Source organism: Arachis ipaensis, chromosome B10 (assembly GCF_059453495.1).
Source record: "Arachis ipaensis isolate K30076 ecotype BB chromosome B10, ASM5945349v1, whole genome shotgun sequence".
In the NCBI taxonomy this organism is placed as follows: domain Eukaryota; kingdom Viridiplantae; phylum Streptophyta; class Magnoliopsida; order Fabales; family Fabaceae; genus Arachis; species Arachis ipaensis.
Genome location: NC_142435.1, coordinates 6,174,657 through 6,187,089, shown reverse-complemented (window position 1 = coordinate 6,187,089; position 12,433 = coordinate 6,174,657). Strand labels below are relative to the sequence as shown.

The window sequence follows — 12,433 nt, the reverse complement described above, 5'->3', positions numbered from 1 at the left end:
ACTGCAAAAAACAAAGCAGAAAAAGCAAAAAAGAAACGAGAGAAATGCTAACCTGATAAAAGGAAGAAAAACCCGAAGGAAAGACGCCGCGGAAGAAGACCAACCAAAACCACAGAAAGCGAAAATGGAGAATGGAAAATGCTGTAATCAGAAAGAGAAGCAATAGAGAAGTAAAAGCAGAACGAGGGAACTGAAGGAGGAAAACCAAAACGGTTTTTGAAAAAGCAGAACGATGAAAATACCCTCAGAAAGCAAAGCAAACGCAAGGGCAAAAAAGAAAAAGCACAGCCCGCAATAAATACCCCCTCGAAAAAAGGTAACGCCTCGAAGAACGCAACAGACGCGACTGATACAGAAGAGTCACGTCAGACCTAAACGGTCAGACGAATCTTCTACGATACGGAGACCGAGGCACCGACCTCATCTCAAAGAAACCAGACGGGCACCCGAGAAAAAATCGAGCCCATGACAAACGTCTCCCAGCGACAGACCGACCTCGCTCGCTCTCCCGCTGCGGGGGCAACTGTTACGGATCCGATCCACGGATCCCGCATACCCGGTTACCCGGGAACAACCCGCTTCAAACCGAAGGCCCAAACACCGGCCCTTCAAAGCATCTAACCCAAATATCTCTCTTATCTTAACCAAATAAGATAAGATAAGATATTCACCATCACCTATAAATAAGAGGACCCAGGTCCCCCCAGGTATTCATTCATTCCTTACACTTTCTGCCTCTTAGATCCGTTCTGACTTGAGCGTCGGAGTGTCTTTGCAGGTACCACCCCCCATCGTTCCAATCGAGCAATCCGGCTCCAGCTTCGCCCGCGGGTTCCCGATCTACCCTTCAAACCGTACCAGAGACATCTCGTACATAAATAAAACTCTAATTTTGTTTCTTTATTCTGATTGAATCTTCGAAATTTTTTAGTATATTTTCTCTAATATTCACCTTTTTTAGTATGTTTTTTAGTATGTTTTTAGAACTTCTCTCTATAAATCCAAGTTCTTATTTAGGTCTTTCCTTGACTCTTTCATAAGGACGATATTATTGGCAAAAAGTATGCACTATGGCGCAAGTTCTTGGAAATGTTGTGAGAGTACTTTCAAGACTAATGTGAAAAGGTAGGACTTAAGGATGATCTATGGTGTAATCCTATACAAATAAAAAATTTCTCTATCACACCACCTTGAGTCTTCACACTAGTTGTAGTTCTATCATACATGTCTTTAATTACACGAATATATGCGATCCTTACTCTCTTCTTTTCCAAAACCTTCCATAAGACCTAGGTATGGCAAAAATCCCCAGCGGGGCGGGTACCCGCGGGGATTTACCCATCGGAAGGCAGATATGGGGACTGTTTTTTACCCGCGGGGACGGGGAATGGGGCCCCGTATAATAAACGGGGCGGGGGCGGGGGCGGGGGTAGAGGTCCCCGCCCCGTGGAGACCCGTTTAACCCCGTTTATATAAAAAGACCAAAACACCCCCAGTATATATATAACATATATGATTCATTGATGAAGAACCCTAGCCGTCAAAAACTCAAACCTTCAGTGCTTCAGCTTCACTGCTTCAGAGAGTTTCCTCTCCTGTCCTCTCCTATCCTCGTCAAACTCTCAGCCTCTCTTCTCCTGAACACCGCCGACCACCACCTCCCACTCCCTCTCCTCTCCCACCTCCCACTCCGTCACGCTCCCACCCCCTCCCGAGCTCACTGTCAGTCCGTCACATTCACCGTCAAGCTCACCTCGTCTTCTTCTCCTCGTTGCGTTGTCGCAGGTTGTCGTCTTCTCCTCGTCGCTCACCGCAACAGGGAGTGCGTCTTCGTGTCGGTCCGTCTTCGCGTCAGAGCCTCTTCGAGTCGAAGCTTCACTGTGTCTTCTCGTCGTCTTCCACCTCCTACCCCTCACCGCCAAAATCCTCCCCTCTCACTCTCGAGGTCACTGGCCACCGAGGAAGCAGCGTCGCGTCAGAGCGTTGATTCTGATTCTGATTGTTGTGATTCTGATTATGTTCTGATTGTTGTAGTACTGATTATGTTAATTATATGTTGTGATTTTGATTCTATTAGCCCTAATTCATATTTCTAATTTTGATTGTTGTGATACTGATTATGTTAATTATTTGCTGTATTTTGATTCTGTTAACCTTAATTATATTTCTGATTCTGATTGCTATGATTTTGATTATATTTGTCAAAAATTTTTTTCAGATTTTTCAAAGTTTTTTCCTTTTTTTAAAAAATCCGCGGATACCCAGGTCCCCAACGGATTTGGAGTCCCCGTTATCCGTCGCGGAGATGGGGCGGGGACGGGGACAGGTAATGGAGGCGGGGAGCGGGGGGCGGGGACATGTTCCCGCCCCATGGGGACCCGTTGCCATCCCTAATAAGACCTCATTTGCCACTTTATGGTATGTTTTTTCCAAATCAATAAACACCATATGCAGATCTCTTTTATTACTACGATACCTCTCCATCATCTTTCTTAACAGGTATATCGCTTCAGTGGTGGATCTACCTAGCAATAAACTAAATTGGTTCTCTGTTACTTGTGTCTTTTGTCTCAGCCCTCGTTCTATCACCCTTTCTCATAACTTCATGGTATGACTCATGAGTTTGATCCCTCTATATATAGTTTCTACAACTTTATATATCCTCTTTATTCTTGTAGATAGGTATCAATACGCTCTTTCTCCACTCATCTAACATCTTCTATGATCTTAAAATCTCATTAAAAACTTTGTTAACCAACTGATGCCTTTCTCTCAAGGCCCTTCCAAACTTCAATCGGAATATTATCGGGTCCTTCTGCCCTGCCATTTCTCATCCGCTTTAGAGTCTCTTTTACCTCGAAGTCTTGAATCTTTCGATAGTAATCGAAGTTTTGATCTTCTTTCCGTGTGCATAACTGACCAACTCTCGGAAGAGTCTTTTGTTCTTCATTAAATAACTCGTAGAAGTAGTTCTTCCACCTTTCATTGATCTCCTCTTGAACCAAAACCTTTCCGTCTTTATCATTTATGCACTTAACCAGATCCAAGTCTCTCGTTCTTCTTTTTGCGATTCTATATATACTTTTTTCTCCTTCTTTCGTGCCTAAAGATTGGTAGAGACCCTCATATGCTCTTGTTCTTGCTTCACTTACAGCCACTTTTGTCTCTTTCTTAGCCGCTTTATATTTTTTCCAATTATCTGCATTGTAGCACAAAGACCACTCCTTAAAGTACTCCTTTTTTATCTTTATCTTTTCTTGTATACTCGCATTCTACCACCAGGACTCCTTGTTTCTTGGTCATATCCCTCTAGATTCTCCAAAATTTTATTTTGATGTTCTTCTAATAACTTCTGTCATCCCCCTCTACATCTCTTCCGCGCTTCCATTTCCATCCCTCTTTGCCTATTCTCCTATCCGTCTTAAGAAGCTTTTTGGTTTCTCACATTTCATCCGCCACCACCTCATCTTTGGGTTCTTCGTATGATGTTTTTTCTCAACTTTTGCTCAACACTAAAATCCATGACGAGCATCCTATGTTATATTGTTAAACTCTCTCCTGAAATAATTTCACAATTAATGCAAAATTTTTGGTCGACTCTTCTTAACAAGAAGAAGTCAATTTGAGAGCTTTTCATGCCACTTCTATAGGTTATAAGACGTTCGTATCTCTTTTTAAAATATGTATTTGCGATGAGAAGGTCAAAGGTTGAGAAAAAGTCCAAAATAGTTTTACCCTCGATATTGACCACCCCGAAACTATGGTCTCCGTGAATACTTCTATACCCAATCACTTCTCTTCCAACATAGCTATTTAAATCTCCTTCTAAGAAAATCTTATCTTCCAAAGGTATGTCTTAGACCAAACTCTCTAAATCCTCCCAAAACCTTATCTTGTGTTACTCGTCCGAACCCACTTGCGGTGCATAGGCTCTAATCACATGAAAAGTACCTCATTCCACCACAAGTTTGATAGAGATGATCTGATCTCCCACCCTGTTGACATCCACTATGTCCTTCTTCCACTGTTTATCCATGCTAATACCTACCTCGTTCGTATTTTTCACATTTCCTATATACCAAAGTTTGAATTCGAAAGTATCCAACTCCCTAGCCTTCGCACCGACCCATTTTGTTTCTTGTAGGCACATGATATTAATCTTCTTCCTTGTCATGGCATCCACCACCTCTATGGATTTTCTTGTTAGAGTGCCTATATTTCATGTCTCAAATCTCAACCTTCTGTCGCTCCGACCTTTACCTTTACCTTTTTCTTTGTGAACTAACTTATTTATTCTCGTCCGTTCACGAAAATGCGAGAACCCTTACTCATTTAACACTACACTCGGGTACCGATGCAACGGCTTTTACTCATTTGATACTATACGCGAGCCATACAACGCATTGCTTCTGGGCAACAACCTAACTTTAGTGCAATAACGTCTTTGATCCATGTCATGAAGATTCGATTAAATTTTTATGTTGGCTGTCGAAGGCCTAACACAACCCTCCTTCTTTATCCAGACTTAGGATCGGTTATGTACCGCAGGTGTAACATAGGTGGAGTTAAAGTGTTTAACACAAATGCTAAGTTTTCACAAAATTTCAAAGAACTTAAGTTTGAAAAGAACAAAATTTGACAAGAAAAATAAATGAAATCAAACTTGTAGAAAACAAGATTACACAAACTAAATTGCAGAAAAAAAATTACAGAAACATAAAAAAGTAAAGAAAAAATGGAAGGAAACTTACAAAAAAAAACTAACTTAGACAGGACCACAGAAAATTGTTGGAATATGAGGGAATAAGTGTGCTTTCTGTAGGAAATTTCTAATTCTTTGTCACTCGTCAACACCTCTATTTATAGACAGACTCGACCAATCTCACAGTGACACGTGATAAGACAAATTATTTCGCCAATAATTATTCCCGCCAAGAGACGATCAACTACTCCACTTGTCGAACTTACTCCTCGATACTTTTGTTGTGTACCATCCTTCCTTGTCAAATCGAGCAAAAGAATTATGTTGTATCTTACTTCTATCTTCAATTGAACTCCTCCACTTCCATCTGACACATCTTTTGTCAAGTAACAAATTACCTCCAGGGACAATCTTTTGTCAAGTAACAAATTACCTCCAGGGTCGATAACTTGTCGGACTTTGAGCATTGTGGGTTGCCAACAAATAACTACTCGTCTAACACTAACTGCCTTTGTTGATGTCCATTGTTCGAACAATAACCAAGTTGGTCTCGTGCTGAAGGGTCTTGTGTTAAAGAAGCCAGGAATAATTTGCTACATCTGTAATTTCCTTCTTATTTTGCTTATGATATGCAATAAGTCTTTTGATTTAGTTCATATACATCACAGATATTCATGATTGTCGAAACATTATTTTTTTATCATACAACTACCTAGCATTCAATAAAGTGATTGTGACTTGATTCACACTCCGTGATTCATCTTGCTTACTTGAAGATAAATCAGTCTCTGGATAATTTTTTCTTGCGGAAAATCCAGGAATTTTAGGATTTGGCATTGATGGGGCTTCACTTCTCAACATTAAGATCACTAAAGACATTGTTGGTCTATCTTCTGCACATTCTTGGACACATAAGAGTCCAATATGTATGCATCTTACAATTTCAGCTTCTGTATATAAATTTCCAATGAATGGATCAATTAATGTCAATATAGTTCCTTCATGCCAATGTCTCCATACCTACAAAAACATATAGTGTAATCATTGGAATATATTGATCAAAATGTTTATTTTTTATCTGATAAGAAATATTTTCGTTAAAGAGAAAATCCTTTCACCTACATTTTCCAAGAGATTCAATTCATCATTATTATTGGAAAACCTTCTATTCTTCTTTCCCGTTATAATTTCTAATACTATAACTCCAAAGCTAAAAACATCCGATTTTTCTGAGAAGTTCCCACCCATAATATATTCCGGAGCCATATAACCACTACAAAATAAAAATATATCTAAATTAAAAATAAAGCCATCAAATCTGAATTTTAAGAGACACTTTAGTAAACTATCATGATATACTCACTATGTTCCAACAACTCTTACTGTTTTTGCTTGTGTTTGATCGTTGTAAAAAATTCTAGCAATTCCAAAGTCTGATATCTTTGGATTCATTTCAATATCTAATAATATATTACTTGTCTTGAGATCTCTATGAATAATTCGAAATCTTGAATCTTGATGTAAATAAAGAAGTCCTCTAGCTATTCCATATATAATATTGAAACGCTTCTCCCAGTTAAGCAAGAGACTTTTTGATTTGTCTGAAACATTAGTTACATATAAACTAATTAAGGATATATAACAAGCAAAACAATTATATATGATAATTAAAAAAACGATAATGCTAAAAAGACAAAATAAAAGAATAACAAAAACTTATCTTATTTAGCATTTATTAATTATTATAACAATTAATGAATACTAAATAAAATAAATTCTGATTATTTTTTACTAATTTTTTTATTACTAAATATTTCTGCATAAAAAATGCCTAAACATAGAATATATTGATAATATATAAAAAATAATGCAAGTTACCAAATAAAATGGAATCAAGGCCTCTATTTTCCATATATTCATACACCAACATTTTCTCATTCTTCTCAATGCAGCAACCAAGCAACTGAACAAGATTTCGGTGTTGGAGTTTGACCATTAATTTGACTTCATTTTCAAACTCTGTAACTCCTTGTCTAGAGTCTTCCGACAATCTTTTTACAGCAATTTCTTGGCCTTCAATCAATCTGCCCTGATATCGTCATAGGTACAATCTATTAGTGCGTGTATATAAGTGTGTTTTTGTTTTGATGTGAGAATTTTTGTAATGATGGCAGTTGTGCATAAAGTATTAAAACAACTTACCCTATAAACACTACCGAAGCCTCCTTGTCCAAGTTTATTATCTTGAGAGAAACTGTTTGTAGCCATCATTAAGGTATCAAAATTAAACATTGGCAATTCCAGATCATCCATATTCCTTTCATCACCTAGAAGACACAATCTCATTCATTAACCAATCATAACTTCTATGGACAAAACCTGAAAAAGCCGCTATTGATAATAATAACCAAGGTAAATTTATTTATGCTGCACAAAAATCACACACTATGTATGTACCGTACTATATATATAGGCAGTCATATGGGGGATATTTAATCATACATTACCTCTTGATTTTTGTTTTATCTTCTTCCTTAAGTAACAAATAGCAACCAATCCCAAAACTAAAACAAGTGCACAAAGTGAGATACCAGTAGCCAGAACTACTCTATGATTCTTGTTGGAGCTAGTAGATCCTGTGTGTCACCAAATTGATAAAAAAGAATTTCCAGTTAATCAATTAGGAAGGAACTAGCAATATCATCATCATAGCAAAAATGTGTAAACACTGCTATTTAATATTTATGTTACAACAATTATATGTAATTATTTAGGGAGTTGTATTATTGTGAAACCAAAGGACTTAATTAGGCACTTAATTAGTAAGAATTTCAATATAGTGATTGGATAAAAAAAAATTAAAACTCCTCTCATTGAAAATAACATGCAGTTAAAAAACAATTAAAATTCAATATTAAATCATAATCATTTATCCTAAATACTAGATTATAAATTTTAAATTCTACATCCTTCAAAAAATTAAAACTTAAAAAAAAAAAATTTAACTAATCTTGTCTGACTAAAAATTGATTTATCTACTTTTTCATATATTTAAATTGACCTTTTAAAAGGGTTAATGCTTTGATTTGATTTGGTCTACCAAGAATAATCAAATGATGAATGTTATAGTGTCCTAACTTATTAAAAAAGATAAATATATATAATATTTAATAAATTTTAAATATTTTATTTTTATTTTATTTAAAAATAAATAAGATAATTTAGACACCACAATAAAAAATACCGTAAAATTTACCAAATCAAATTGATCATTTCTAATAACTTTTTGTGTTGTGTATTATAATTAAGATGTTTGCTATGATATTTAAAAAATTTAAAAGTATAAAAATTAAAAAAAAATTAAATATTTTAAAATTATTAATTTACTATAAAAAATAATTTATGTAAAAATTAGACAATAAACAAAAAGTACTATAAAATTGGCCTATAATTAAATGCCAAACGTTAAAAACGTAAGACATTATCAATCTTTACGTCAGACATTCATAATTATTATTTATTAATGACACGTGAAAATTTATTGAAAAGACTAGCTGAAATTTTGAAAAAGAGATTTTGCTCATATGGGTCATAAAGACACATTTTTTTTAACTAAAAATAGGGAGTCTCGAATCTGCATTTTCTTAAATAAACATGGAGACTATGTGATTTGAGATATAATTCATTAGCCATAAAAATACATTTTAAAATTATTATGAATATATCTTATATTAAAAGTTATAAAAAATATAGATTAATACTATACATTTAAGTCTTTTTGTTAATTAAGTTCAACTAAGTTATTTTAACATAATAAAAATCAATTATGACTAACATTATTCAAAATCTTATTATTTGACTTGGTTAAAATTGGTTCATAAAAAGACTTAAATGTGTAATATTATTTAAAAATATTTTTTTTATATTTTTAATACATTAAATGTATCAAAAATTTATTTATTTTTTATTATTATCTTGTTAAAATATATTCTTAGAACACATGATAAGTAAATTCTAAAAAATAGTATACAAAAATAATTTTTGGTTACTTTACATTAGTTAATTTTAGAATTTAAATTTAATATTTAATAATTTATGATTTAAAGTTTAAAATTTAAAATAAATAAAATTATTTTAAAAAATTGATTAATATTAAATAAAAATAATAGTTACATAATATTACTTAAAAAAAACTGTTAATAATATAAGCTATTGAATATTTCATTTTATTCTGAGTATTAAACATAGTTGTAAGAACTGAATTAGACTGGCCAGTATATTGGACTCTCAAATACGGGTGGTAACAGGTAGGGTAGGGTAGGGTTTGGAGTCAACCCTAACCCTACCCGCTCTTAACCTGCGGATACCCGATTCTACCCGCGGATTACAAAAAAAATACAATGTTATTATATAACTTGATGATAATTTAAAATAGAACTGACTTTTATGTAAAAAAAAATTTATTAAATTATTAATTAATGATCTTCTTTTAATGACTAAGGATCTTTTGTATTTAGTGAGAAGTCTTTAGTTCAATATCCACTTAAAATATATTTTTATATAAGTATATAACATATACATATATAGGGTGCGGGTTGGTCGGGTAGAGTTGAGGCTCAACCCGCACCTTACCCGACCCGCACCCTACCCTACCCGCTGCGGATCGGGTTGGGTACCCGCGGATAGGGTACATATTGCCACCCCTACTCTCAAATGATCTAGAGCCAGTGAAAATCAATAAGAATCGGTCAAAGCAATTTGAACCTGGGTCTGCTTTGTGTTTGCATGCTCTCTTTGCCACTAAGCTATATTGTTCCTAATTATTTTAAATGTTAATTATTAATTATATAGTAAAAACGTACAATAATTTTTTTAGATATTATTTTAATTTTATACTCACTTATATTTAAATTAATTATATTTTTTATTATTCATAATTATTAATATAAATATAATTAAATATGTATAAATAAAATATATCAAATATTTTTATCAATTATAATATAATTATTTTTTTATGATTATATGATATTTATTAATATTATTTTTCAATAAATACATATAATATATAATAATATAATAAATATAAACTAATTAATTAGTTATTAAAATAAAAAATATTTATTTTAATATGAAAATAAAATTAAAAAATCTTTTTATAAAAGAATACTAGAATTTTATTACTTATTTAATAATAACTAGATTATAACTTGTTGATTATAATTTGTTGAAATTTAATTATTTTTAAAATATTAGTAAAAATATATTTTTTAAATTTTAATTTTAAATTTTAAACTCTTTTATATTTTTTATTTCAATAATGCTAGGAACCAAGATGGTTTCAGCCAAAAACCAGCCAAATGCTTCTGAGTAAATCCAAAATCTCTACGTGGATGATATTTATGCTAGGTATTATGATGTTTCTTTTCTTTGTAAATTGGATGGTTCTAAATCTATTTTCTGATTTATTATGTTTTAGGCATTTGGAGAGGGAAGGAGGGTGAAGAAACGGAAGCTAATTGAATCAGTTTCCGTGATTCACGTTGCAATGATACTGAACGTATCTCCTCCTAATTTAAATGTGATGAAACATTTAATAACCAATATTTTAAATCATAAATAAATAAAACTAATTACTATATTTATAATTAATTAAGTTATTCTATTCTTAACTGATTTGGAATTTGTTCTATATACTTTTTCTTCTTTTATTTACCTATCATGGATTCTGCCGTTTCAATAAGTAATTCATGGGTTAAATCAATAAATTAATAAATCAGTATTCTAACCGATTAAATTACCAATTGGTTTATGAGAACTATGCTATTAAAGGATGCAACTACACATAGTGAGATAGATAATAGATAGATACCTATATCAGCAGCTGCCAATCTGACAAAGAGATCTTGGCCGTAGGTAGCGAAGACACTCATGTCCATGAGTTGATCAAGCCACATGACACAGCCACTTCCTCCATTTCTGATATCGATGTTTGCATATGCAGTGCATGAACAATTCCTCTTACACAAACTCCCACATTCATCAAGTGTCATACTCTTATTCATAAACACACTGCTCGTCTCCGGCAGCTTGATGTGCTCAAGATGCAAGAACTTGTCAGTGGAACAATTCAAAACCGTGTTCCTCACACACCCATCAGATCTATCTCCCAAGTTCCAAGCTTCTTGGTTCTTAGGCCTGAACCCCTGCATACACTTGCAAATCGGTGAAGCATTCTTGTCACACACTCCATATGGACCACACTGTCTATAGTAATCGCATTCATCAGCTGGTTCGTACCAGAACTTGTTCCAACTTCCTTGTATCAACATGTAGCGTTGAATTGCCTTGCCATCAGCATCAGATGTCACAATTACCCTCGACAACAAGGAAAGGTTTGTAACGGAAAAAGAGTACCACACGCCATGCTCATCATAAGAGAAATTGAAGTCGAGACCGGTGTTGTTTTTCATCTCAGGGACCCCACTGAATCTCTCACCATTCCAAGGACCAGTTCGGAATATTATAGTTTGGTTTCTCCTGAGGAAAGCCTCAGGTAAACCATGGTAATCTATCTTCAAAGTGTAGTCACCACTTGAAGGGTCTTCACCCTTGATCTTCCATGATGTTAAATGCTTCTCCGTTCCTGTGTCCAAGTTCCAACCGATCTTCATCCCCGGTATCACGGTATCCGTTGGGTAATCAAAGCTCTGCCATAAGTAGTTATTATTGGTCTTGTCTGATGAATCTTTGAGAACAAGGTTACCGGTATCGAGGAGCTGGAGAACTGGATTCTTGGCGCTGGTTTGGTTGGAGGACCATGCGGGGTTCCCGGATGAATTGAGGAGGACAAAGTTTCCGTTGTCTCCGATCTTGAGATAGCCGGTAGAGTTGTCAACAGGGTTGTCTCTGTTTGCAACCCAAACTATTGTTTGAGGAATGATGTTGTTGTACCATATTCCGAGATAATAGTTGGTGTTGGAACCTCTGAAGAAGCCCAGCACGAAGGATTGGTTTTGTGATAATAGCGTTTGGTTGGTTGTGAGGTTTTGTGTTCCGGTTAAAGTATCCGAAGAGGTGGATGGAATGATGAAGAAGAAGAAGAAGCTAATAACAAGGATGATGAGGTAGTTAAGGTGAGTGATGAAGATTCTCATGTTTGTGGAAAGTAAAGAATAGTGTGTGATTGTTGTTGTGAGTTTAGAGGGTAATGTCGAACAAGCTGAGTGCTTTTGACTGTTTGACTTATTCATCAATTTGTTCATGAAGCTAAGAACAGCAGAACAGTCTAAGCTGACCGGCATCCATTTGCTTCTTTTCTATATTCTTTTAAGTTGACTTAATTTTACTATTTTATTTTATTTTAAATTTAAATTTAAATTCTATTTTTTGTATTTTATATTTTAAATTTTAATCCAAAATGTTAAACTTTTCAAAATAAAAAATATAATAAAAAAGAATAATGTTATAAAATTAATATAATTTATTTTTTGTCAATAATTGTTCAATAATATTTAAACGTATTGACTAAAAAAATAATATTGAACTATTAGAATAAGAGCATTAGTTAATATAAATTAAATTGTTATTCTTAAAATTTTCTCTTAAAAAAATAATTAACATTGATTCTTTTAAAAATTAATTCTCTGTATTTTTTTATTTCTTTTAATCATACATCAGACACTAATTATTGTATGATTAACTATTATTGTTATTATATGACCGCTACCC

At 33.8% G+C, this 12,433-nt stretch overlaps 1 protein-coding gene across 4 annotated transcripts; it reads right to left on the bottom strand.

Annotated features, from left to right (window-relative positions):
- Positions 1-4,634: 4,634 nt before the first annotated feature.
- Positions 4,635-12,433, bottom strand: LOC148579038 (receptor-like serine/threonine-protein kinase SD1-8). Of its 4 annotated transcripts, none has more exons than XR_001615837.3 (7): positions 10,575-12,402; positions 7,210-7,338; positions 6,905-7,029; positions 6,581-6,791; positions 6,086-6,303; positions 5,825-5,975; positions 4,635-5,722 (listed from the first exon to the last, which is right to left on the bottom strand). XR_001615837.3 is itself a non-coding variant. In XM_016323509.3 (7 exons), the coding sequence occupies exons 1-7, from the start codon at positions 12,004-12,006 to the stop codon at positions 5,411-5,413; spliced, it is 2,598 nt and encodes an 865-aa protein (XP_016178995.1). In that variant the 5' UTR covers positions 12,007-12,433; the 3' UTR covers positions 4,635-5,410. The 4 variants fall into 4 exon arrangements, 3 of the variants coding, with proteins under 3 accessions (XP_016178995.1, XP_088360687.1, XP_088360691.1); XM_016323509.3 differs by having other exon boundaries at positions 6,066-6,303; positions 10,575-12,433; XM_088504561.1 differs by lacking the exon at positions 5,825-5,975 and having other exon boundaries at positions 5,258-5,722.

Coding starts and splice junctions, on each gene's coding strand:
- LOC148579038 (XM_016323509.3), bottom strand. CDS start 12,006: ATGCCGGTCAGCTTAGACTGTTCTGCTGTTCTTAGCTTCATGAACAAA. Junction 7,339..10,574: donor ATTGGCAGCTGCTGATATAG/GTATCTATCTAT, acceptor GGTGACACACAG/GATCTACTAGCTCCAACAAG. Junction 6,304..6,580: donor CCTTGATTCCATTTTATTTG/GTAACTTGCATT, acceptor CTAATGTTTCAG/ACAAATCAAAAAGTCTCTTG.